Genomic DNA, 23,752 nt, shown 5'->3' on the forward strand with positions numbered 1-23,752 from the left:
GTCCTGACTATACATTGTGATCAGCTGAATGCCACTTTGGTGAATAAAAGTACCAATTTCTTTCCATAAGAGCAAAATCTGTACATTATTTCAAACTTTTGGCCGTCAGTGTGTGTGTATATATATATATATATATATATATATATATATATATATATATATATACTGTATATATGTATATACAATTTATATAAATATATATTTTATAAAAAATATAAATAAAATAAAAAAACACGTAAAAGAATAATAATAATAATAATAATAATAATAATAATAATAATTTAAAGCTATGTCTGCAGATATATGCAGTGACTACAACAACAACTAGGCATTTGTTCTGGACTTTTACCCTAAACAAGTAAATGGATATATTAAAAAAAGGATTGTTCCGCTTCTTTACTTCAGTAAACAACTGAGTTAAACACAACATGGTATGATATTTTAAATCTGTATTTGACCTTTAAGTACTGATACTTCCACCATTTACAGTGACACAATGTTTTCAACATACTTTACAAGACAATGAACTCATGACTCATGACTGATCATATACATAATAATAATCATATCAGTTTGTTACAAATGTAATGACAGTTCTAATTAGGATACAAACACTCAATCTGGAAGTAACTGGATTTTTAACTGGATTTTTGCTGAAAGGATATATACAGTATACTGTATATCCTTTACATTTCTAGTAAAAGGGGGGCCCTACAGAATTAATCATGTTCAAGACTACACAAGAATGCTTTAATAAATATACTTATATACTGTAAACCACACCAACATCCATAACACACTTAGATGTAGAAATATATTTACATTTCAACATACGAATGTTTATTTATCCAGCATGTGCACATAAAAATGCTTTGAGAAACACAACAGTGAAAAAAGTGGCAAAAGCATCTGTATGTTCCAGCCATAGAGACACTGTTGAATAAGATCTCATTTCTGTTTGTTAATCTGTTTTCCAAAACCCTAAACCCATGTGGAAAATCTAACTTGTCCTTGAAGATTATAACAAGTCCAGACTGGTTTATCCTTGTTAGTGCTGGTGAAGCTGGTTGACCAAGGTAGTGTTGCTGTCGAAACTACAGCATTTAGACAGTCTGGTGGGAGCATCAGCCTCCTGGCGACAAGCTCCAAAACAAAACATATGCTAGTTTTTTTCAGCAGGGAAATTAATGTTGAATAGTTTTTGGTGACAAAATTGTTTCGGTTTCTTTAATCAAAGTGTATATATATATATATACATATAAAAGCCCAGTACTCCTTAGAGACAATAAAACATTTTGCATACGTAGAATATATTGTCAAAATCGCCCTGTATTTGGTTTAAAGTTTCACATAAAATTAATCACATAACAAGATGAAATTTCATTAAGTGCAGGACAGACAAGATCAGCAATTTCTTCTGGAATCACATCGTTGTGTCATCCATTGTATATCCTTTTGTTTCATTACAGGTTCTTTGAGCATAATCCATAGATCCATAGATGTGGATTTACTGTTTCTGTGGTGCCTTCTTCATCTTTGTTCAAGCCAGAATCCCCTTTGTTTAAACAGTGGTATGGAAACCATCAACCAACGCAGAAAGGCAACAGTGAGCAGCTCAAACAGAATCAGTTTGAATGTCATAAAGAATAAAGCTTCATTTAAACTCTTAAGATGTGATCCTCAGTTCACACCCTCTTCAGGTCCATTCAATAAAATAAGTCAAAAAGACTGACAATGCATGATGTTCTCCATAGCGTTCCACCTGATCATCATGGAAAATGCTTGAATGAATTTAAAATTCCATGTAAAATACATTATTTTCTCCAGTTAAAAACTACTAATCCCATCCATACAGAGGAGAATATAATGGCCAGGTATTGAGATAAGGCTTCTTGGAGTCTGTAGTCCAAAGTGTCTTGTCCATATATATGTCTAGTAGGCCACTACTCATACAGTATATATATATGGTTAGTGGTCTTCCCAGTGAGGCTGCTCTCCCAGGTTTTGAAGAGTCAAAGTCTCTCACATGTATAGACTGTCTGATCGGAGAATGGTGGTCTCAAGACTGTGAAAACTTTTGCCGTTTAGTGTCTCCATGTGGCTGTCAATGCTGTAACATCGATGGACCTCTGTCATCGAGGAGGCTGTGTAGGATGCAGAACGGAGGGCCTCCGTGTTAGCGAATGTACTGCCAAATTGGATGCGATACTGGTTCCAGTGCCTTCGCAACACACCCTGCACCTGAGTAGCAGAGTGCGAATAAGAATTAAACATTTCATGGTGTATTGATATACAGTACATTTCACGAAGTATGAAAGATCAAAGACACATTTATCTTAGCAATAAAACTGCTTACCTCGCTATTGAAGAAACAAAATATTGTGGCAACCAAGAGGCCCTATGGGATAAAAGTGAACATTTCCTAAGTTTACAAGTTATAGATTTTATCCATTGTAAAAACCACAGCTAGTACCAAATTGGCTCTTTTGTAGTAGTACAGTATAAACGTTGTTTTGTTGTGTGATGTCACCATTAGGGTGATCTGTATCCCCTTTGGTTATGTTGGACCCTGTTAACTCTTTCTCAGTTCTCCTTGTGCATGTGTAATTAAAGTACTGTATATGCATTTCTGTTGAGAATTAAGTCTATTTAATGATTGATTTACAATAAGTTATAATCTTTATATGAGCTGTGTTATTGTACGATCTAAATATGAATCATTTCAATTAAATGTATTAAGCAGAAACAATAATATTTAAAAAGCAAATCTGAGTTAAGTCTACATGCATCTAGTTACCTTGGTGTTCATTCTATATGAACACCAAGTTAAGGGAAATTAATTACACAAGTTTCTGAGACACCATTGCTCAATTCAATTGAGGTGACAAGTTTACTCAGTAAAGTCAGCTTATTAGGGTTTTCAGTGCATTGTATAGAGTACCATGGCTAACCTGTCTTGAAAAACACCTACCTGGTAATGCATCAGTATGTTCATTGTGTGCATAAATATCTCAGAGGTGAGCCGTCCATCAGGTTTATAAGGCAGCAGTAAATACTGAATGCCCAGCAGAGGTACCAGGATTAGGGTGGCCCTAACGGCCCTCATGTACAGACTGGACTCTGCCTGGTGGGTCACCTTCAGCTTGGTGATCAGCACTCTCACAATGTTTAAAAGGAAGAAGAGATTAACCTAAGGACACCAAACAGAAAAGAGGAAACATGAAAAGAGAGAAAAGTTAGAGGTATAAGCCACTAACTAAACCAACCAGCTCTGAGATGAATCACAACATTGATTTAAAATTAAAAAAAAATAAAAATAAAAAAAAATCTATGAAACTTAGAAATTGGGAAATGCATCATGTACCATGAACAACTACAAATGATATAACTGAATTAGGAATGACAGTACAATATACAACTACTGAGTAGTTGTGACTGATTCTAAAAAATTGTATTGCAAAATATTCAAATATACACAAATATAAAGGTAGTTTGAGAGTGTAGGAATAACGGCTCAGTTACCGTATTCGCAATGCTTTATAATGATGTACTGTTTGTGAACAAATAGTTTCTTTAAACTGCTTCTTTTCAATGAACTGGTTGAACCAGCAGTGAACCTGTATTTTGTCACATCCCAATGAGCTTATAATCGGGGGTGATATGTTCTTAGAACTAGTGATGTCTGCTTTTTCTAACTCTTCTTTGCAATGAACCACTTCAAATAGTTAGCAAATAGGACTGTACGATCTGGTCGCAACAGCTCTCAAGTCAACAGTACACTGATCCGGTGGCAAGAGTTCACTTTTTTTTTTTTTTTATGAATTTTGAAGTCATACATATATACTTGTGGCTTTAATAGATACATAAAAATCACTGTCATTTCTTTATGGAGAAAATAAATGGTATAAATAATATCATCTCAGAATGCACAACACGTCGAACCTTGAAGCGGATGGGCTACAACAGCAGAAGATTATGTAGAATATTATAGCCAAGAACAGAAATCTGAGGCTGAACTGGCACAGTCTCACCAAAACTGGACATGTGAAGACTGGAAAAACGTAGCCTGGTCTGATGAGTCTCGATTTCTTGCTGAGGTATACAGATGGTAGTGTCAGAATTTGGTGCCAACAGCAAACCTGCCTTGTGTCAACAGTCTAGGCTGGTGGTGGTGGTGTAATAGTGTGGAGAATGTTTTTTTGGCACACTTTGGGCTCGTTAATACAATCAATCATTGCTTGAATGCCACAGCCTATTTGAGTATTGTTGCTGACCATAAGCATCCCTTCATTACCACAATTCACCCATCTTCCAGCATGATAATGCACTATGTCACAAAGCAAAAGTCGTCGCATCTGGTTTCATGAACATGACATTGAGTTCACTGTTCTTCACTGGCCTTCACAGTCACCAAATCTGAATCCAACAGAACACCTTTGGGATGTGGTAGAATGGGAGATTCGCAGCATGAATGTGCAGCTGAGAAATCTGCAGAAATTGCACGATGCAATCATGTCAGCATGGACCAGAATCTCAAAGGAATTTTTCCAACATCTTGTGGAATCCATTCCATGAATAATTGAGGCTGTTTTGAGAGCAAAACCTACCCAGTATTAGTATAGTGTTCCTAATAAAGTGCTCAGTGAGTGTATATTCCCCTTTAACCAACATACAGTAGTCGAATAACTACTCCTACATAATAATTTGTACAACTCAAAAGGTACGACTTTCATTCCCATGGAGACCAACCGAAAAACAAACAGAATTTCAAATCGATCCAATACAGGCATCACATTTTTCACTGAAATGTCAGTGAACAAATTTGGTTACTCATTACATATTTAAATCTGCAATACAAATAACAAACTTCAAAAACACGTAATAGGCTTCCCTCGTCTTGTTCCAAACCCCAATGTTTTCTTTCTTCCGTAGTATACACAAAAGTTATCAACATTTAATTAGTAACGAGCTATTGATTAAGTTCCTATTAAAATCATGGTTTAGGTTTAGGGTTTGGGTAAGGGGTTACACTTTATGGTTAGGTTTAGCTTTGGGTTAGGAGTTAGGAAAATAATGATAACATAATTCATTGTTTTGTTTTTTTTTTTTCTCTATGTGAGTAAAAGTTGTACATTTTAGTGCAGGCCAACTTCAACTATTTCTTACAATTTCACCATCTTGTACTAATTATTACAGCTTGTTGTGAGACTGGCTTGTATAAACAGTAATAATCATTTCTAAAGACACAAAATTGGCACACCCAGCCTTTAAACATTTAAACTGTCAGTTGCACTCTCCATAAGTCAGACCAAGAGATTTTTCCTTCAGTTTCCTCTTCCTTCCTTTTGGGGGATACATAGCTTATCATTTCTGATCAGATCTGATTCCCTCCCACAACAAAGGAAAACATGAAAAACTGAACTTTGATTAAAAAGCATTGATTACTGATTGTTGGGAACCAGAGCGTGCAGATACACACACATTGCAAAGGGAGGGTGAAAGATAGACTAGAGAGATTAAGCATGGGATGAAGAAATAGAGATAGAAATGAAAAGACATACCAACAGAGCTGCACATATGGGTCCATGGATAATGTAGAGCAGAGAAGTGTTTGAACTTATCCAGCAGCTGTAGACAAAGAAAAACAAAAGAAAGAAAAAAACAAAGATGTTCAACAGAGCATCTGCCTGGTCAGTGTATTCCTGTGTCCTTATAGAAGCTGGGTTGATTATTCTTTTGTATGTTTTAAAAAAGTTTTAATGACACGCAGTGACAAACAATGAACTCACTTGTCATTGTAGTAATAACTCCTGGCTATTGCGTGAATAAATGCAGGTATTAAAGGAAAGCCTGGAAAACATTTGAAAATATATTTTTAAAAATTAGTAGCGTAAAAAATTGTTAGTTAGTAAGAAGCAAAGGTAACAAAGGTCAAACAGTAAGGACAAATAGCAGCGCCAGTTTGGGCATTTTGAAAAGGCGATTAAGAAAACTTACCCCATCCTAGGAGGTAATACCACATCAGGTGCTGTTTCTCAGCAAAGACGGCCACCACAATGAGTGTGTGCAGGTAGATCCCCTCACACAACATCCAGAAGTAGTTACATCCCAGGAGATAATGGTGAATGAACACAGACACTTTACAGCTCACCTAATAGAAAGCACATTTTAACCCTCTGATCCAGAGTCCTCAACAATGGTCAGGTCGTTAAACGTGATTTTTAACCACCACGGCAACTTAAATTGACATAAATTCCAACTGGTGTTGCTACAAGTACCTCTACTACTACCTTCTTCGAACTCTCTCAAAATGCATCATTTTAAAAATGGAATAATCATATTATTTCAGTCATGACAACTTTCGCAAAGAATTTACGTTAATGCGGTTATGACAGTTTGATAGGATATTGGTCATTGCTGCTGCTGCATTCTTAAACATACACAGACATACTAGCTTGTGGACATGCTGCTGCTGTTGCATATTAGAAAAACACAAGACATGCTGCATCAGCATGTATGGCATGACATAAATACAATCCCCATGTAGCAGATCTAGACAGGTGGGGCTAGGTAGGTGGAGGGTTTCAGAGAAAATCTTGCATCCCACTGCAGTGAAACCAGCTTAAATGCCAACTGAGCTAATTTAAATGTTAGGCAAAGAGAGAGTATGCAAGTTTATTGGCCACCTGATTACACATCAAAGGACCTATAAGCTTATACAACACGTGAGCCGATTGGCTAACATATCACATGTGAGTGAACTAATTGGATAACAGATAACAAGTTCAAAGAACCTGTCATCTTGAGACATTGTCGTACTTGAACTTAGTCATTGTTTTGAAGTCAAAAGAAACATTGTTTCTTTTTTCCTCTCCTTTGTAATTTAATATCAGGTAAAGTTTTTGCATACTTACTGGGTTGGCTTGTGTTACTTCTTGGTTGTTTGCAACACAAGTGAAAACGATGATGGTTATAACAGAGTTCAGAACAAAGGAGAAGAAGAGATTCTTGTGTAGAGTTATCCTTTGGCAACTTAGGCTCCTGAGTAAGGAAAAAAAAAAAAAACCCAGAAAGCTATGTCAGATTCAATGACAAGAGATGCAAGTGTCTATTATATCTTGGTAAGTGTTTTCGTGCAATACACTAGATTTTTCTGCATGACTTACTTGAAATAGAAAAATATCCCTAGAGAGGTAAACAAAGATATAAGCGACAATCCATGACCAATTAAAGCCAAGTAGTAGAGATTAAGTGCTGTCTGGAAAAAAAAGAAATGAATTAGATACAAAAACCTATAGGGCTTAGTGTCCTATAAACACACCAGAAACCATTAATTTAACATGGGCAACTATAGTTTATGGTAAATATTTGTAAGGAAAATCAATGGTTTGTAGAGCTGTTAAAGGGCTGTGTCAGTTGTTAATTTTCATTTGTTCATAACTATTAGCTTTGACATTTCATTTCATTTTATTTTTCTATCTGTAAAATATCTACGTGCAAGACAGGAATATATCACCCAAACATGAAAATTCTCTCATCATTTACTCACCCTCATACCATCCCAGATGTGTATGATTTTTTTCTTTTGCAGAACACAAATAAAGATTTTTAGAAGAATATCTCAGCTCTGTTGATCCATATAATGCAAGTGAATGGTGACCAAAATGTTTGAAGGTCCAAAAAGCACATAAAGGAAACTTAAAATGAATCCATAAGACTCCAGTGGTTTAATCCATGTCTTCCATTCCATCGCAGTCTCTAGGCACGATCATGATTTCAAGCTCGTCTATACTTCCTAGTGCTTGACGCATGCGCAGAGCGCTAGATGCCGCTAGGAAGCGAAATCGAGCTTGAAATCATGATCACCATGGAGACTGATGATGTGAAGATTTATAGTGAAAAAGGAGCTATAATTTGGTCTATTCTCATCCAAAACCAATTGGATCTCTTCAGAAGACAGTCATATGGATTACTTTTATGCTGCCTTAATGTGCTTTTTGGATCTTCTAAGTTTTGGTCACCATTCACTTGAATTGTATGGATTTACAGAGCTGAAATATTCTTCTAAAAATCTTTGTTTGTATTCTGCAAAAGAAAAAAAGTCATAACACATCTGGGATAGCATGAGGGTGAGTAAATGTTCAGAGAATTTTTCCTTTTTGGGAACTATTCCGCAAACTTTTAATGCAAATTGTTATGTGAACCAGAAACTGATTAATTTTTATGATAAAATGGACCACAACTATAAAAATTAAAAGAAACTTTTAGGCACCCTTTAAATTAAAAGTCTCAAATATCTGATTCCTGTACTCCAGGAACTTCATTATTCAAGTGCCCCAGTACCTTTCCCTTACAATGGGGTTACTGAAGGAACCATTTGCAGACTTTAGAGTTTTTGCAGGAACCAAGAATTAGTTTCTCAGAGAACTGAAAGGGTTTTCAGAGGGCTCCTCCAGTGTGGCTTCTGAAGAACCCCAAATAGTGCCTCAAAACACTTTTAATTTTTACAGTGTGGGGTCTCCAGGAGTTTTGAGAAATCCAAAATTATATCTCACCCTTTTGTGATCATTAGACATATGATTACAGCCCGTGTAATTTGTCCATGTTCTGTTACTCTCCGGGTGGACAAACCAGTGGCCTGAATCAGTGCAAATCTTTGTTGCCATTTCTGACAAAACATCATTTGGTAATCAGTTAGTGATGTCAGTCCGGCTTTATTATGAAATCTCTTATGTAGGCTATACAAAGTCATTCAAACAAGAGTCTTATGTGGGACTCACCTGAGGTATCAAAGTCATCGTAGTAGTCCGGACAGTGCTGGGCCGAGGTGACTCCTGCTTCCAAATCATCCCAACACAGCCATCCATCCCAGGTCCTTTTACACATAGAACCATCTGCAATACAGGTATTAACAGGTATGAATAAAACAAGAGCTGTGTTGTACATTACTGCTGCTTTTTAACTACAATGCCAGACCACCCCAACACCTGTTTTCACGGACTAATGTGTATATTTGCTTTTGATGCTCTGACAGTCATGCAATTTTTTCTAATACTGTACAAAATTGCATTCTTAAAGGTGTACACAGTCATTTTTCCTTCATTAAAAAAGTTTTACATATAAAAACGTTGTTTAAAAATCATGTACACTGACAAGAGAGGAAGAATCCAATCAAATCAGTAGCCAAATAAAAGCTAGTTTATTTTACATGGAAATGGGTTGCCTCATGGGGGCAGCCATGTTGAGATCACATGACCAGCCAAATACAACTCACTTTATCTCAGTAACCGGATGAATCTCAGCCGACCAAAAACCCAGTTCTCAACATAAAATCAACTATGAAATCAATCATGTGTGATCATAGTTTATAGCCCTAACTTATAACCAAGAATTAGAGTGGAATTTAAACCTACTCTAGAAAGAAATTCTCACCTGTTTTGTTGTGATTGGTGTCTTTCATAATCTTCTGGTAACATTCAAACTGGGCGGTCAAAATATTGTGGCGAGTGAAGTCCATTTCATGAGCATTCTTTTGTGCCGTACTTCCAGTGTTGTTCTCTGAGCGGACCACCACAAAAAACTGTTCAAACGTATGAAGACGAAAATTTGTTCAAAAATGACATTGGCTGATAAAAAGATAATACATAAAATTACAGATATTCTGTATAAACCTGTGAAAACATAAATATTTGCTTTTTAATGATCATTAAATTGCATAACTGTTGTGCATTAAGTGGCACATGTACACTGTAAACCCTTATATTGTCATTACTGAAAAAATCTAGTTTTTTTTAATCCATAGATTTAAGATTTTAAGAGTTAATAATTCTAAATAACTATATAGAGGCTATGGGGAATACCCACAATGCCTTGTGCACGAATTATTTAGTTATGTTTCCTTGGTCAAAGGGAACATGTGGGGGGGCCTTTAAATAATTGTTATTAAGAATTCATAGAGGATTTAGCTCTTTTATAGTAGTATTTATGTTGTTTTGTTCCAGATAGTTGTTTCATGTGACGTCACATTAGAGTGATCTGTGTCCCCTTTGGTCAAGTTGGGCCCTGTTAACACTATTTCCATTCTCCTTGTGCATGAGAAACTGAACTACAGATATATATGCATTTCTGTGAGGAAAAGTTTATTTTATGATTGACCTAGAATCAGTTATCATCATTATTTAAGCTGTGCTATTGTATGACCTAAATTTGAGTCCATTCAATGAAAATGATTAAGTTGTAACAAAAAGTTTTACAGTTTAACATTTAAATAGAAAATCTGAGTTAAGTTTACTGGCATTTAAATAGTTAAGTTCATTCTATATGAACACCAAGTTAAGTGAAATTAATTACACAAGTTTTGGAGGCTGCATTATTCAATTAAATTGAAGGAACGAGTTTACTCAGTCAACTGAGTAGAGTCAGCTTATAAGGGTTTTCAGTGTATAATTCAAGAGTACAAATTACAAATGCAGTACCTCAGAGGTTGCAGACAATAAAAGAATGGTAATCCAGCATCCAAACATTGTTCTTTTTTAGCTTTTACGTGTCCAAATGATCTGAATTTTTCAGCTGAAAACAAGCAGAGAGAATATGCAGAATTATTACGCATCTAAATAATGAGCTGGATGAGAGATGAACAGACAGACCGATCAATAGATAAAATAAGGATGCTTAGTTCCAGTTTTTGGTTTATGTAAACGTATTAGCCCAAAAGAAGTCTACAAGGAAAATTAAAATGAAAATATACTCATTTTGCAGGGAGGTGTGCTTTTCCTAATGATCTTCCAGTATTTTATTGTTATTTTTGGCAAGCAAATGACAGTAAACAAGCAGTTGAACTGTGAACCTGGTATTTTTCCCAGGAGTGTGGCAACAGCACTGTTGTTAAATTGGAAACAATAGGAAGGAATCAAAGCTTACTTGAAATAAAAGTCAAGATGCTGACAATAAGCGCAAAAAAGGAAACATACCACCATTAAACGTGCATTATACAGTTCTCTGTGGCTGTTTCAGTTTGTTCAATGCACATAACATCATAACTCAGTTTCAAAGCTTAGGAAGATCTGTTATAGCCACAATAGAGTTTCTTGTAGCAAATATTCACTATTTTTCAATGTTCATGGCATGCTGGACTGATTACACACAACCCGGGACTATTCTTTTTATGGTGTTCCATGTGGAATTATCAGAGCTTTCTGAAACATCTTTAACATCTGCCTTGATTCTGTTGTTATTTCCTTTTTAAATCAATACCTGTCGGTATGGCCATGGCTAAGGGGCTGAAACACCATGTGATTCTTTTGTTCGGCTTCCAAACATTTCCTGCTTGGATGGGGACCGAAACCACATGACTAGACTCATATGTGATTAATTACCCACTTGGTTTTGTCTTCAGTCTTGAAAATGAACATGCTTCCCAGAAGTCCAGACAAATAGAATTAATGTACATTTGGACTGCTTCCATTTGGATAGGAATTATTTTCTCAATGCAAATTGCCAATAATCATATCTTTTTAAAGAACTTCCTGCGTAAAATATCAGTATCACAAAACTAATGGCTAACCTTGCTCATGTTTCTTATTTAAATGAAAATGCTGTCATCATTTACTCACCCTAGTGTTGTTCCAAACCTGTGTAACTTTTTTCTTTTTTGGACAAATGAAGATGTTAGGCAGGAGGTTAGCTTCAGTCTCCATTTACTTTCATTGTATGGAAAGATGGAAAGTGAATGGTGACTGAGGCTAACATTCTGCCTCACATCTCCTTATGTGTTCCATGAAAGAAAGAACATCATACCGGTTTAGAACAACATGAAGGTAATTGAATGATTGCAGAATCTTTTATTTTTTGAGTGAACTATCCCTTTAATGACATAACGACTCTCAAGCCCTGTCTGAAACCTCACCGAGTACATCTGCCCTTTTATAACCTTCTTTTACTAATGGAAAAAATATGCAATTCAGGTGTATTTGTAGGCCAGGCCTGTTTGGCAACAGGAACTAATATGTAACAAATCATAAAAAAAAAAAAAAAATCCCCCATCCCATTACTACACTTCTCTTTATACAAGCTTGTCATATCTAATCAAGATATGACAGATTATATGATGTAATATATTTAAAAGGAAAAGTGATGGTTAATTGATCACAACAAGCCCCCCTGATACCCTACCAGGCAAAGAGAGCATTGCTATCAGCAGGCAAAACCAGAAAAAAAGTGTCCAAATACATTTTGTTTTTATTTTAAACAATATATCTATTGTTATATTATTTACAAAAGAAAACCTAAATATAACAGACTTCTTTTTATGAAATGTTTTGTTTGCATGTGCTATCTTTCTTTAAAATAAATTCCACTAGGTTAGGTATATATATGCATATACAGTGCATTCAGAAATAATTTTTCACATTTTGTTATGTTGCAGCCTTATGCTAAAATGTTTTAAATTATTTTATTTTTTCACATCAATCTGCACTCCATACCCCATAACTACAAAGCAAAAAACAGATTTTTGATAACTTTGCAAATTTATTAAAAAATAAAAAACTGAAATATCACATGTACATAAGTATTCAGACCCTTAACTTAGTACTTAGTTGAAGCACCTTTGGCAGCGATTACAGCCTCAAGTCCTTTTGGGTATGATGCGACAAGCTTTGCACACCTGGATTTGGGGATTTTCTGCCATTCTTCTCTGCAGATCCTCTAAATCTCTGTCAGGTTGGATGGGGACCATCAGTGGACAGCCATTTTCAGGTCTCTCCAGAGATGTTCGATTGGGTTCAAGTCCGGGCTCTGGCTGGGCCACTCAAGGACATTCACAGAGTTGTCCCTAAGCCACTCTTGTGTTGTCTTGGCTGTGTGCTTAGGGTCGTTGTCCTGTTGGAAGGTGAACCTTCAGCCCCATCTAAGGTCCTGAGCGCTCTGGACCAGGTTTTCATTAAGGATGTCTCTATATTTTGCTGTGTTCAGCTTTCCTTCCATCCTGACCAGTCCCCCAGTCCCTGCCACTGAAAAACACCCCCACAGCATGATGCTACCACCACCATGCTTCACCGTTGGGATGGTATTGCGCAGGTAATAAGCGGTGCCTGGTTTCCTCCAGACATGACACTTGGAATTGAGGCCAAACAGTTCAATCTTCATTTCAACAGATCAGAGAATCTTGTTTCTCACAGTCTCAGAGTCCTTTAGGTGTTTTTTTTTGTGTTTGTCTTGCACTGAGGAGAGGCTTCCATCTGGCAACTTTACCATATAGCCCAGATTGGTGGAGTGTTGCAGTGATGGCTGTCCTTCTGCAAGTTCCTCCCATCTCCACACATGATCTCTGGAGCTCAACCAGAGTGATCATCAGGTTCTTGGTCACCTCTCTTACCAAGGCCCATCTCCCCCGATTGCTCAGTTTTGCTGGGCAGCCAGCTCTATTAACAGTCCTGGTTGTTCCAAACTTCTTCCATTTAACAATTATGGAGGACACTGTGCTCTTGGGAACCTTCAATGTGGCCAAAAAATTTTTGTAGCTTTCCCCAGATCTGTGCCTCGACACAGTCCTGTCTCTGAGCTCTGCAGGAAGTTCCTTTGACCTCATGGCTTGGTTTTTGCTCTGATATGCATTTTCAGCTGTGAGACCATAAATAGACAGCTGTGAGCTTTTCACATTCATGTCCAATCAATTGAATTTGCCACAGGTGGACTCCAATCAAAGTGTAGAAACATCTCAAAGATGATCCAGAGAAATTGCATGCACCTGAGCTAAATTTCAAGTGTCATAGCAAAGGGTCTGAATACTTATGTCAATGTGATATTTCAGTTTTTGATTTTTAATAAATGTCCAAAGTTATCAAAAATCTGGTTTTTGCTTTGTCATTATGGGGTATGGAGTGTACACTGATGTGATTTTTTAAAGCATTTTAGCATAATGCTGCAACATAACAAAATGTGAAAAAAATGAAGGGGTCTGAATACTTTATGAATGCACTGTGTGTGTGTGTGTGTGTGTGTGTGTGTGTGTGTGTGTGTGTGTGTGTGTGTGTGTGTGTGAACTCAGCAAAAAAAGAAATGTCCCTTTTTCAGGACACTGTATTTAAAAGATAATTTTATAAACATCCAAATAACTTTACAGATCTTTATTGTAAAGGGTTTAAACAATGTTTTCCATGCTTGTTCAATGAACCATAAACAATTAATGAACATGCACCTGTGGAACGGACATTAAGACACTAACAGCTTACAGACGGTAGGCAATTAAGGTCACAGTTATAAAAACTTAGGACACTAAAGAGACCTTTCTACTGACTCTGAAAAACACCAAAAGAAAGATGCCTAGGATCCCTGCTCATCTGCGTGAACGTGCCTTAGGCATGCTGCATGGAGGCATGAGGACTGCAGATGTGGTCAGGGCAATAAACTGCAATGTCCATACTGTGAGACGCCTAAGACAGTGCTACAGGGAGATAGGAAGCTGATCGTCCTCGCAGTAGCAGACCGCGTGTAACAACACCTGCACAGGATCGGTACATCTGAATATCACACCTGCGGGATAGGTACAGGATAGCAACAACAACTGCCCGAGTTACACCAGGAATGCACAATCCCTCCATCAGTGCTCAGACTTTCTGCAATAGGCTGAGAGAGGCTGGACTGAGGGCTTGTAAGCCTGTTGTAAAGCAGGTCCTTACCAGACATCACTGGCAACAACATCGCCTATGGGCACAAACCCACCTTCACTGGACCAGACAGGACTGGCAAAAAGTGCTCTTCACTGACGAGTCTCGGTTTTGTCTCACCAGAGGTGATGGTCGGACTCGCGTTTATCGTCGAAGGAATGAGCATTACACCGAGGCCTGTACTCTGGAGCAGGATCGATTTGGAGGTGGAGGGCCCATCATGGTCTGGAGTGGTGTGTCACAGCATCATCGGACTGAGCTTGTTGTAATTGCAGGCAATCTCAACGCTGTGCATTACAGGGAAGATATCCTCCTCCCTCATGTGGTACCCTTCCTGCAGGCTCATCCTGACATGACCCTCCAGCATGACAATGCCACCAGCAATACTGCTTGTTCAGTACATGATTTCCTGCAAGACAGGAATGTCAGTGTTCTGCCATGGCCAGCGAAGAGCCCGGATCTCAATCCCATTGAGCCCGTCTGGGACCTGTTGGATCAGAGGGTGAGGGCTAGGGCCATTCCCCCCAGAAATGTCTGGGAACTTGCAAGTGCCTTGGTGGAAGAGTGGGGTAACATCTCACAGCAAGAACCGGCAAATCTGGTGCAGTCCATGAGGAGGAGATGCACTGCAGTACTTAATGCCACACCAGATACTGACTGTTACTTTAGATTTTGAGCTGTCTCTCCATTCCTTTGGTGTTTTCCATTGTTTCTCTTACTGTAGTTCACCCTATTTGGTTGCAGTGCTATTTTCAAAACATATTAACCTAAAAAGTGTAAATCACCATCCGTAGAAGGTGTTTCAGCTGCAATCATTTTTGCCACAAATGCCGTCACTGAGCGATCCACTAGGCCTCAGCCCTAGTCCTTCATTCTAAAATGGAAAACATAGGCAGATGACATCACATGATAAGCTAATCTAATAAACTGTTCTAATGTTGTTATAATAATTATACTTGAAGTTTTAACCTTCATCTGCCCATATAAGAAGATATCAAACAAGCAGCATTATGTTTGCACATCAAAGTCTTTAGGAACTTTTTGCCGGCATCTTTTCTTGTGGTCAACTGATTGAACTATAGCTAACAAAACAAAAGGAGATGTTAGATGTTTAAGAGTCTCCCAAAACTTTCATATGAATAAAGAAGCAATGAAAGTGAATGGTGACTCGGGCTAACATTCTGCCTAATATCTCTTGTTGTGTTCCATGGAAGAAAGAAAGACATACAGGTTTGGGACAATAGAAAGATGAGCAATGATGACAGAGCATTTTCATGTTAATGAAGCATTTTCAATTAACCCTTTAAAGGGATATTTCACCCAAAAATGAAAATTCTCTCATCATTTACTCACCCTCATGCCATCCCAGATGTGTATGACTTTCTTTCTTCACCAGAACACAAATGAAGATTTTTAGAAAAATATTTCAGCTCTGTAGGTCCATACAATGCAAGTGAATGTTGATCAGCACTTTAAAGCTCCAAAAATCACATAAAGGATACATAAAAGTAATCATATGACACATCATTTTTCTTCTAAAAATCTTCATTTGTGTTCTGGTGAAGAAGAAAGTCATACACATCTGGGATGGCATGAGGGTGAGTAAATGATGAGAGAATTTTCATTTTTGGGTGAACTATCCCTTTAATGTTATCTTGATGATTACATGCACAATAAAAAACTCTTCATTTTCATTAGAATGACATGGCAAAAGAATACTTGATGTTACTTTAAGAGAGAGAAAAACAGCTAAATCCAGGTCTTGGCAGCTGGCATAAATAATTCGATAGATATGATTCTTACAGGAATGTGAACATAAAGTGTTTTCCTAGGCATTGGAAGGATGGACCAACTTGGTGGAAAAACAGAGGGCTGAAACATGATAACTTTTTGCCCTTCCTGTAAAGCTAAAGGAGTGGTTTATAGATGTGACATTCCCAGAGACCCCTTTCTCTCATACCCGAATCCTCCCAAATTTTCCCTCCCCACTTTCTCTCTCTTTGTCCTTCTCTTATGTCTCTCTCTCTCTCTCTTTCACTCCTCTGTGCCTGGTTGCAAAAAGTCACCCTCCAGACCTTAAATCAGGAAGCCCCTGTCAGCTCCTGACAGTTAGTTTAACTCATGTCCGTTTAGGAAACACCCATGGATATCGCACCAAATTTTTCCACTCTTCACTCATATAGATTTATCTTAAAGAGACAGCACAAAGCAAAGAAAAAAAAAAAAAAAAAAAAAAAAAAAACTGAACCCAAAGAGATTCTTTTGTAAATGCATCTAAAGTCATTCAGTTATTTTAAAAAGTTATTTAAAAAGCTGGAATCTGAAGTATCTGTATTGATTATTCCTGCTCATGTTTTTGCATATTCCACATTTAAACAACAATATATTGCTTTTATATTACATTTCAAGTCGTATCAAAATAATGTGGATGGTAAGGAATAGAAACCCATCTACAGAATAAATTACATTACAAATCAGTTTTCAGTTTATTATTTAAATTCTCTGAAATACTGAGGGGATTTAATTATTAGTATCTAAATGATATCTGAAATGTATATTTATATAAGAATTTCAAAACCACATGCCAGCATTCTGGTAAAAGAATATTTGCAACAATCTTGTAGACGGGTAGTTTACCTAAAAAAATTAAAAAATAAATAAAATAATAATAATAATTTTTTTTTTATATATATATATCTGTCATCATTTACTCACCCTCATGTTCTTCCACACATATGTGAGTTTCTTTCCTCTGTGGAACACAAATGGAGATGTTAGACAGAATATTAGTCTCAGTCACCATTCACTTTCATTGCATAATTTTTCTATAGTGAAACTGAATGGTGACTGTGTCTGTCATTCTGCCTAACATCTCCTTTTGTGTTCCATGGAAGAAAGAAAGTCATACGGGTTTGAAATGTGTAAATGATGACAGAACTATCCCTTTAACTTGTCATGATTGCTTCACAACTTGAACTTTTACTTAACTTTAACACAACTTTTTTTTAACTGAACTTGTGCTCTCAATATTTATTTATTCATTGATTGGTGTTTCTTATGGCCCTGTGGGCTTTTAAAAAATAAACCCTCTTAAAACATATTTTTTCACACTCTCACTAGTTAATTGAATGTGTCTACTAACACTGTTCGACAGTGGACATATACAGTATGCATCACAGAAGATTTGTCTTTTTTTTTTTTTTCTTTTTTTTTTTTGTGCAACAACTGTGCAACAGACATAATTATTATAAATTTTTTTTTTTATGTATATAAATCATTTTCACTATATAAATATTTAACATTATTAATGGATTCTTTTTGATTTATTATGTTGATTTCACTCTTTTCCTTTAGATCATCATAGTTTTAAACATTAATAAGTCACGCTTTTATGATGGATTTTCATTTTTCATATTTTACGATTGTAAATCTCGGTCTGGACAAAGGAAAATCTTGTTCTTCCAATCGTGTTGTCATGCGTATAATAAATTCTCTCTCATACCTTGTTTGATCGGTCGTCCGTTCTCCGCAGTGGCAGTGAGTTGTGTGTCCTGAGAGATGTGTTGTGTGATGAGATGGGGCCCCTGGAGTAGCAAAGCAGTGTGTGTGTGTGTGTAACAGGCTTCCTGTGCCATCACACAACTCATCTGCCCATGTAAACTGCAAGGGAGCGTTCAGAGAGTTTCGTTAAAGCCGCCTTTTCACTGTCCCTTATGATTGTTACATTGCGCCCCCTAGTGGCAGTCGTGACGAAGGACGAATTCCAAACACCATTTTTAAGCCCTTGTGGGGCAATGTACTGTAGGAAACGGACGCCACTTGAAGGGTCTTTCTGACAAAGGTGGGAAAATGAAACTTTTCTGGAAGGGCCCTTCCACAAGACTGTTAGTGAAGGGTAGATTCATGCAGTAATACAATTTTCCATCAGAGTACCCACTTTCAAGGGACAGTTCACCCAGAAATAAAAATGATCTCATAATTTACCCTCATGCCATACCAGATGTTTATGACTTCCTTTGTTCTGCAAAACTCAAATGAATATTTTTTTTTAAGAATATTTCAGCTCTGTTGATCCTCACAATGCAAGGGAATGGTGACCAGAACTTTGAAGGTCCAAAAGTGACATAAAGGCAGTATACAGTAAAAGTAATACATACAACTCCGGTAGTTAAATCCATATCTTCTAAAGTGATGTGATAGGTGTGGGTGAAAAACAGATCAATATTTAAATCCTTTTACTGAATATTTTATATTTTACTGAAAATCTGCACTTTCACTTTCTCTTCCACATTCTGGTGTGAAGTCACATTCACATTCAGCTACCTACTGGTTGAGGCTTGTCAAAGGTGTAGATTGATATTAAAAAAGGACATAACTATTTACCTGTTTCTCATCCATGCCTATCATATCGCTTCAGAAGATATGGATTTAGCTAGTGGAGTCTTGTGGATTACTTTTATTCTGCCTTTATGTCCTTTTTGGACCTTCTGAGTTCTGCTCACCATTCACTTGCACTGTGAGGACCAACAGAGCTGAGATATTCTTTTTCCAGCAAGGCTCGGAATGAATAAGAATTCATTTGAATATGGAATAGTTTCCTTTGGTGTAAGCCCTATCCAACAGTTCAGTGCTCAGATTCTCGCTCAAACCGTCAGATCCTGCTGGAATACGATGACGGCAGGGGAGAGGAACTTACCCCAAAAGGAAACTGGAACATAGTTTAAAACCTTTATTGACAAAAAAGAAAAGACAAAACCATTAATTCAATTCGGAGCAAGGATACAAGGAGAGGAACAAATCTGACGGAGAGAAATAAATGAATGATACAAACACAAGTGTGTATGTGACTAAGCTAGGGCCAGCACTGGCCAAATTAATGCCCTGATCATCGAATTGGCAATCATTTGACGTGGTGTGAGCTGCGAGGTGATCATCTGAGTTCCGCTATCATGCCCTTGAATAACGTTTAACGTACGCAGAAGGGCAGCCGGTAGAGTTTCTGGTGTCCCTCTATGATAAGATGGTGCCCTCTTAGGGAGTTGGTGCTCTACCAGACTGCTTAATATGTGTACAGGGAGCAGAAGTACTGTACTAAACCAACATGCTACCCTTGTAAATATGCATGTAATTGAGCCATACCTTGCAGAACCAAGATTTTGAGAGTTGTTGAGCCCTTGCGAATGGGTGAGCATTGTTTGTGCAATATCTTTGCATAAGAGTAAACAATGCTTTGCGATGCATCCGGCCTATGCAGAAGGGTGAGCATCATTTGTGCAATATACTTGCAGAAGGATAAACGATGCTGTGCGATGCATCCGGCCCATGCAGAAAGTTGAGCATCGTTAAGGTTATGTGTAAGAGTATAAACCCTGCAGAAGGGTGAATATTGTTTGTGCAATAGTCCCACAAAGACAACAATGCCTTGCCCCTTCGCACAGTCTGAAAGTCACCACAGGTGTGGCACATGGACAACGCAGTGGCGCTGATTAGGAGAAGTACTGAGCCAATTGCAGGAGTACAGGCTTAGACATGCTATGAGGGTTTATACAGCATATATATACTGTATATATATATATATATATATATATATATATATATATATATATATATGCATGAAACATTAATTAAAACTAAGTGAACAAAATTTTTTTTCTTTTAATTAGGCAAAAAGCATGCCATATTTGCAGTGTTGTGGGAGGCTTAGTCGCACAGCCCATAAGACACCACGCTTGTGACACCTGGACAGTGCATTTGCGCTGCTTAGGAGATGTACTGAGCCAATAGCAGGAGCACCGCAGTAGTGGTGTCCCCTTGATTAAATAAGAATACTTCTTGTATTAGAGTAGCAATTTGCATTAAGCTGTTATTAGTAATTCATGAATGTTGAGCCTACCACAGGTGTCCGTATGCACACGCAAAATTTGGTACATCCATTTTAAGAGAAAACAGAGTATGTGCAGACATATGAGGCGATCAAAGCAAGTGTTTGTAAAAGGAGCGACTGCCAGAAAACGAGAAGCATATGATGAAAATTTCATAAATGCAGCTGTGACAATCCAGTATGTGGTATAGCTATTGGAACTTACAAATGCTAATGAAAGTAAGCCACAACAAGCATAAACAATCTGACTAAAAGAAAATTATAATCAGACCATGCACACAGGGGCGCATTAACGCACAGCCTTACATGGGCTCAAGCACAGGGGCCCACAACTGCCGGGGTGGCCCCTCTCACGGCGTCCACAACCCCATTCTACCCTGTTGATGTTCACAGGAGGACGCTGTTGTAAACAGGAGACGCTGTTGTAAACACAGAGACGGTGCGCAACCACGAAAGCTGTCCGTGTAGCGTATGTTCATAGAACAACAGACCCTACCCTACCCTCCCCCCAACCCCGCTCAATGACTGGCAGGGGGTCTCGCGTAACGGCGAGACTATGAGTACAGAGATACGTTAATGTGGCCCTGCATGTACATTGAAGACTTATGCATAAATCAATGTGCATGAATGCTGATCACCCAATGCAGGGAACTTGACATGCAAAAGCTGTTGTAACCAGATGAGCAATCTGTACTAAGATCACCCGCATGGTGGCTGCGATATGGCAGAACAATGGTCGATGTAGACCGACTACTCTTGTAAAAGTGAGACATTGCCCCTTGAAAAGCGATTAGTAGAAGTGGTATGGCTAAAAATGAACATTGATTAATTAAGAACATTAACAAAAAGCTTAAACCCCAACAGCCACCAGCAATATGCATGTCACAAATGTTCCCCCAGACTATTTTTCTGATGGAGAGCTGCTCTGAGAAGCGTGAACATCAAGGTGAATAAAAACCAGACGAGGGACAATACGAAGTAACTGTTTGCTTTGCATAACATGTGACATGACTGCATTCATTCACATGCAGTGAGTGAAAACAAGAGCTGTCTTAAAGAGTGATGAAGAACACCTGGCATTACTTATAAAGCAGAGGCTGGATCATGTTTGGATGAAATGCCTGAAGTGAATGGATGACATAATGCTACGAATGTTTCTGACAGAAATACCACTTATGCTTCCACTTCAAAAAATCTTTATTTGTGCTCTGCAGAAGAAAGAAAGTCATACCAATCTGGGATGACACTAGGGTGAGTAAATGATGAGATCATTTTTATTTTTGGGTGAACTATCCCTTTAAGGGCTTTGCCCTTCGGAGTGAGAAGAACTGTTGAAATGGCACATATGGAAATGACAAGTACTTCTCATTTACTTGAGTGAAATATTCTTAAAATATTAAAACCTGGGTTAGAAAGGACAAAAGAGTGTGACTGCATTCAAATTCTTTTTTCTTCCTTTTAACATCTGCTGGTATAGATGTGCCTCCATTATTGACATTATCACACAAAATAAGGAGCCCTGAGTCATGCACCTATAGTTTTAGAGACAGTATAATCCAGAGGAATCATGATAAAATGTGAATTTGAGAGTAATTTTTTCACTTCTTTCTGATGCATTTCATCATGTGCAGTAAAGAATATAATAGCGTATTTTTGGGTGGGTAGGGCAGAGGCGGTTGGTTCAAAAGGGGACTAGGCGAAGCAGGAAGTCTATCCTTGATCTTTCCACTTTGTCTCTGGGGAAATGTGGAATTATTCAATCCATGCATCATAAAAAGCTTACTGAGAAAATGTCAATCATTTTGACAGACAGGTGGGAACTCCCACACCCGCTTTCATTTCCCAATAGGACAGAATATGCAAATGAACCTTCTAGTGATAAACGCGAGCATGGCTGTTGTCACACGTTAATGAGAAAGCCATCAACAGTTTTCCTTCTAATCTTGGTGATTAAAGCTGCTGATATATTATATAGAGGCAGTTCATTCCCAAATCCAACTATGAGATAGCTTACAGTTTGTTAAATGAGGTGGGACAAAGACATATGTGGAGAGAACGACAGCAAATGAGGCCTAGAGAGTGTATGTGAGAGTAACTACAAAAAAAGTGACACCCTACACCCTAAAAAATATTTTTAATATATAATACTATTTTAAAGATTTACACATTTAATTTCACACACATTCTAACACCCTGTCTACACCGGACTTGAGCAGTGCATTGCATCTAAAACAATAAAACACATGATTTTTATATACATACATATATATATATTTTATGTTAAAACTTAAACTAAATGTATAACTAAAATGAAGAAACCGTGTACGAATGAAAATGTTCATATTAAAATAATTATCATATAATTTAATGACTACTGTCAAACATTTCAAACATTGGTCCAGTTAGCAAGAATCAAACAATCAAAGCATAAAAAATATTCTTAATGTCCGTATCAAATTTGATCATTCCTGAACAGTTTCAGGAGCTTGTGTCACCTCTGTCTAAAGGCTTTGGTTTTGGCAAACAGCTGCACTTTATTCCCTATAGAAATAGAAGTGTCTCCCTCAGTTATAATGGTTCCTACGCCCCTGTATAGACACAATATTATCAGACACAATGATTAGCATTTGGCACACACACATTCCTGCAAGCACACTCACGTGTCATCTTGGACTCTGCGTTAAAGTAAATTTAATAGCTACTTTGGATTGTTAAGCAAAAGGTTTATAGATCATTTCAGATTTCAACAGACCAGTCCCACTGGATCTGTGTCCTTCTCTCAATTTGCCTCAAAATATTGTTGTTGTTGACATTAAATGTTGTACGTCCAATCAAACTATGGTATTTTGGCCACAAATTCATGTGAAATACAGAGAAATACAATACTTGGCCCAGTTTTCATTCCATGTATTAGGCTGGTAAACCACACTTCTGTTGTTGTTTATGCATTTACAAAATTGCCAGTTGTCCCATCAGCCTATTTCATGTCAATTTTGAAGTTTGATTTTAAGGATATTTTTTGTTTACATTTGTACAATAAATTATTTTGTTACTGTGATGGGTCTCCACTTGAATTTGAAGTCCAATGCAAAATATGGGACTTGAAGCAAATCTAGTTGATACCCACTGATAAAGCACCACTGTAATTATTTTTATTGATGTACATGGTCATATTTCATATGAATTCAAGCTTTAAAATATTCGT

At 37.4% G+C, this 23,752-nt stretch overlaps 1 protein-coding gene across 1 annotated transcript; it reads right to left on the reverse strand.

Annotated features, from left to right (window-relative positions):
* Nucleotides 1-434: 434 nt before the first annotated feature.
* Nucleotides 435-18,319, reverse strand: LOC127449156 (calcitonin gene-related peptide type 1 receptor-like). Its single transcript, XM_051712389.1, has 13 exons — nucleotides 18,169-18,319; nucleotides 10,476-10,569; nucleotides 9,433-9,580; nucleotides 8,781-8,894; nucleotides 8,556-8,668; nucleotides 7,167-7,258; nucleotides 6,915-7,041; nucleotides 5,998-6,151; nucleotides 5,790-5,850; nucleotides 5,562-5,628; nucleotides 2,972-3,190; nucleotides 2,357-2,398; nucleotides 435-2,241 (listed from the first exon to the last, which is right to left on the reverse strand). The coding sequence occupies exons 2-13, from the start codon at nucleotides 10,521-10,523 to the stop codon at nucleotides 2,023-2,025; spliced, it is 1,404 nt and encodes a 467-aa protein (XP_051568349.1). The 5' UTR covers nucleotides 10,524-10,569; nucleotides 18,169-18,319; the 3' UTR covers nucleotides 435-2,022.
* Nucleotides 18,320-23,752: the final 5,433 nt, after the last annotated feature.

This window comes from Myxocyprinus asiaticus, chromosome 12 (assembly GCF_019703515.2).
Source record: "Myxocyprinus asiaticus isolate MX2 ecotype Aquarium Trade chromosome 12, UBuf_Myxa_2, whole genome shotgun sequence".
NCBI classification, from domain to species: Eukaryota; Metazoa; Chordata; class Actinopteri; order Cypriniformes; family Catostomidae; genus Myxocyprinus; species Myxocyprinus asiaticus.

Coding starts and splice junctions, on each gene's coding strand:
- LOC127449156 (XM_051712389.1), bottom strand. CDS start 10,523: ATGTTTGGATGCTGGATTACCATTCTTTTATTGTCTGCAACCTCTGAG. Junction 9,581..10,475: donor TATTGTCTGCAACCTCTGAG/GTACTGCATTTG, acceptor ACGTTTGAACAG/TTTTTTGTGGTGGTCCGCTC. Junction 7,042..7,166: donor GGGATATTTTTCTATTTCAA/GTAAGTCATGCA, acceptor TTCCTTACTCAG/GAGCCTAAGTTGCCAAAGGA.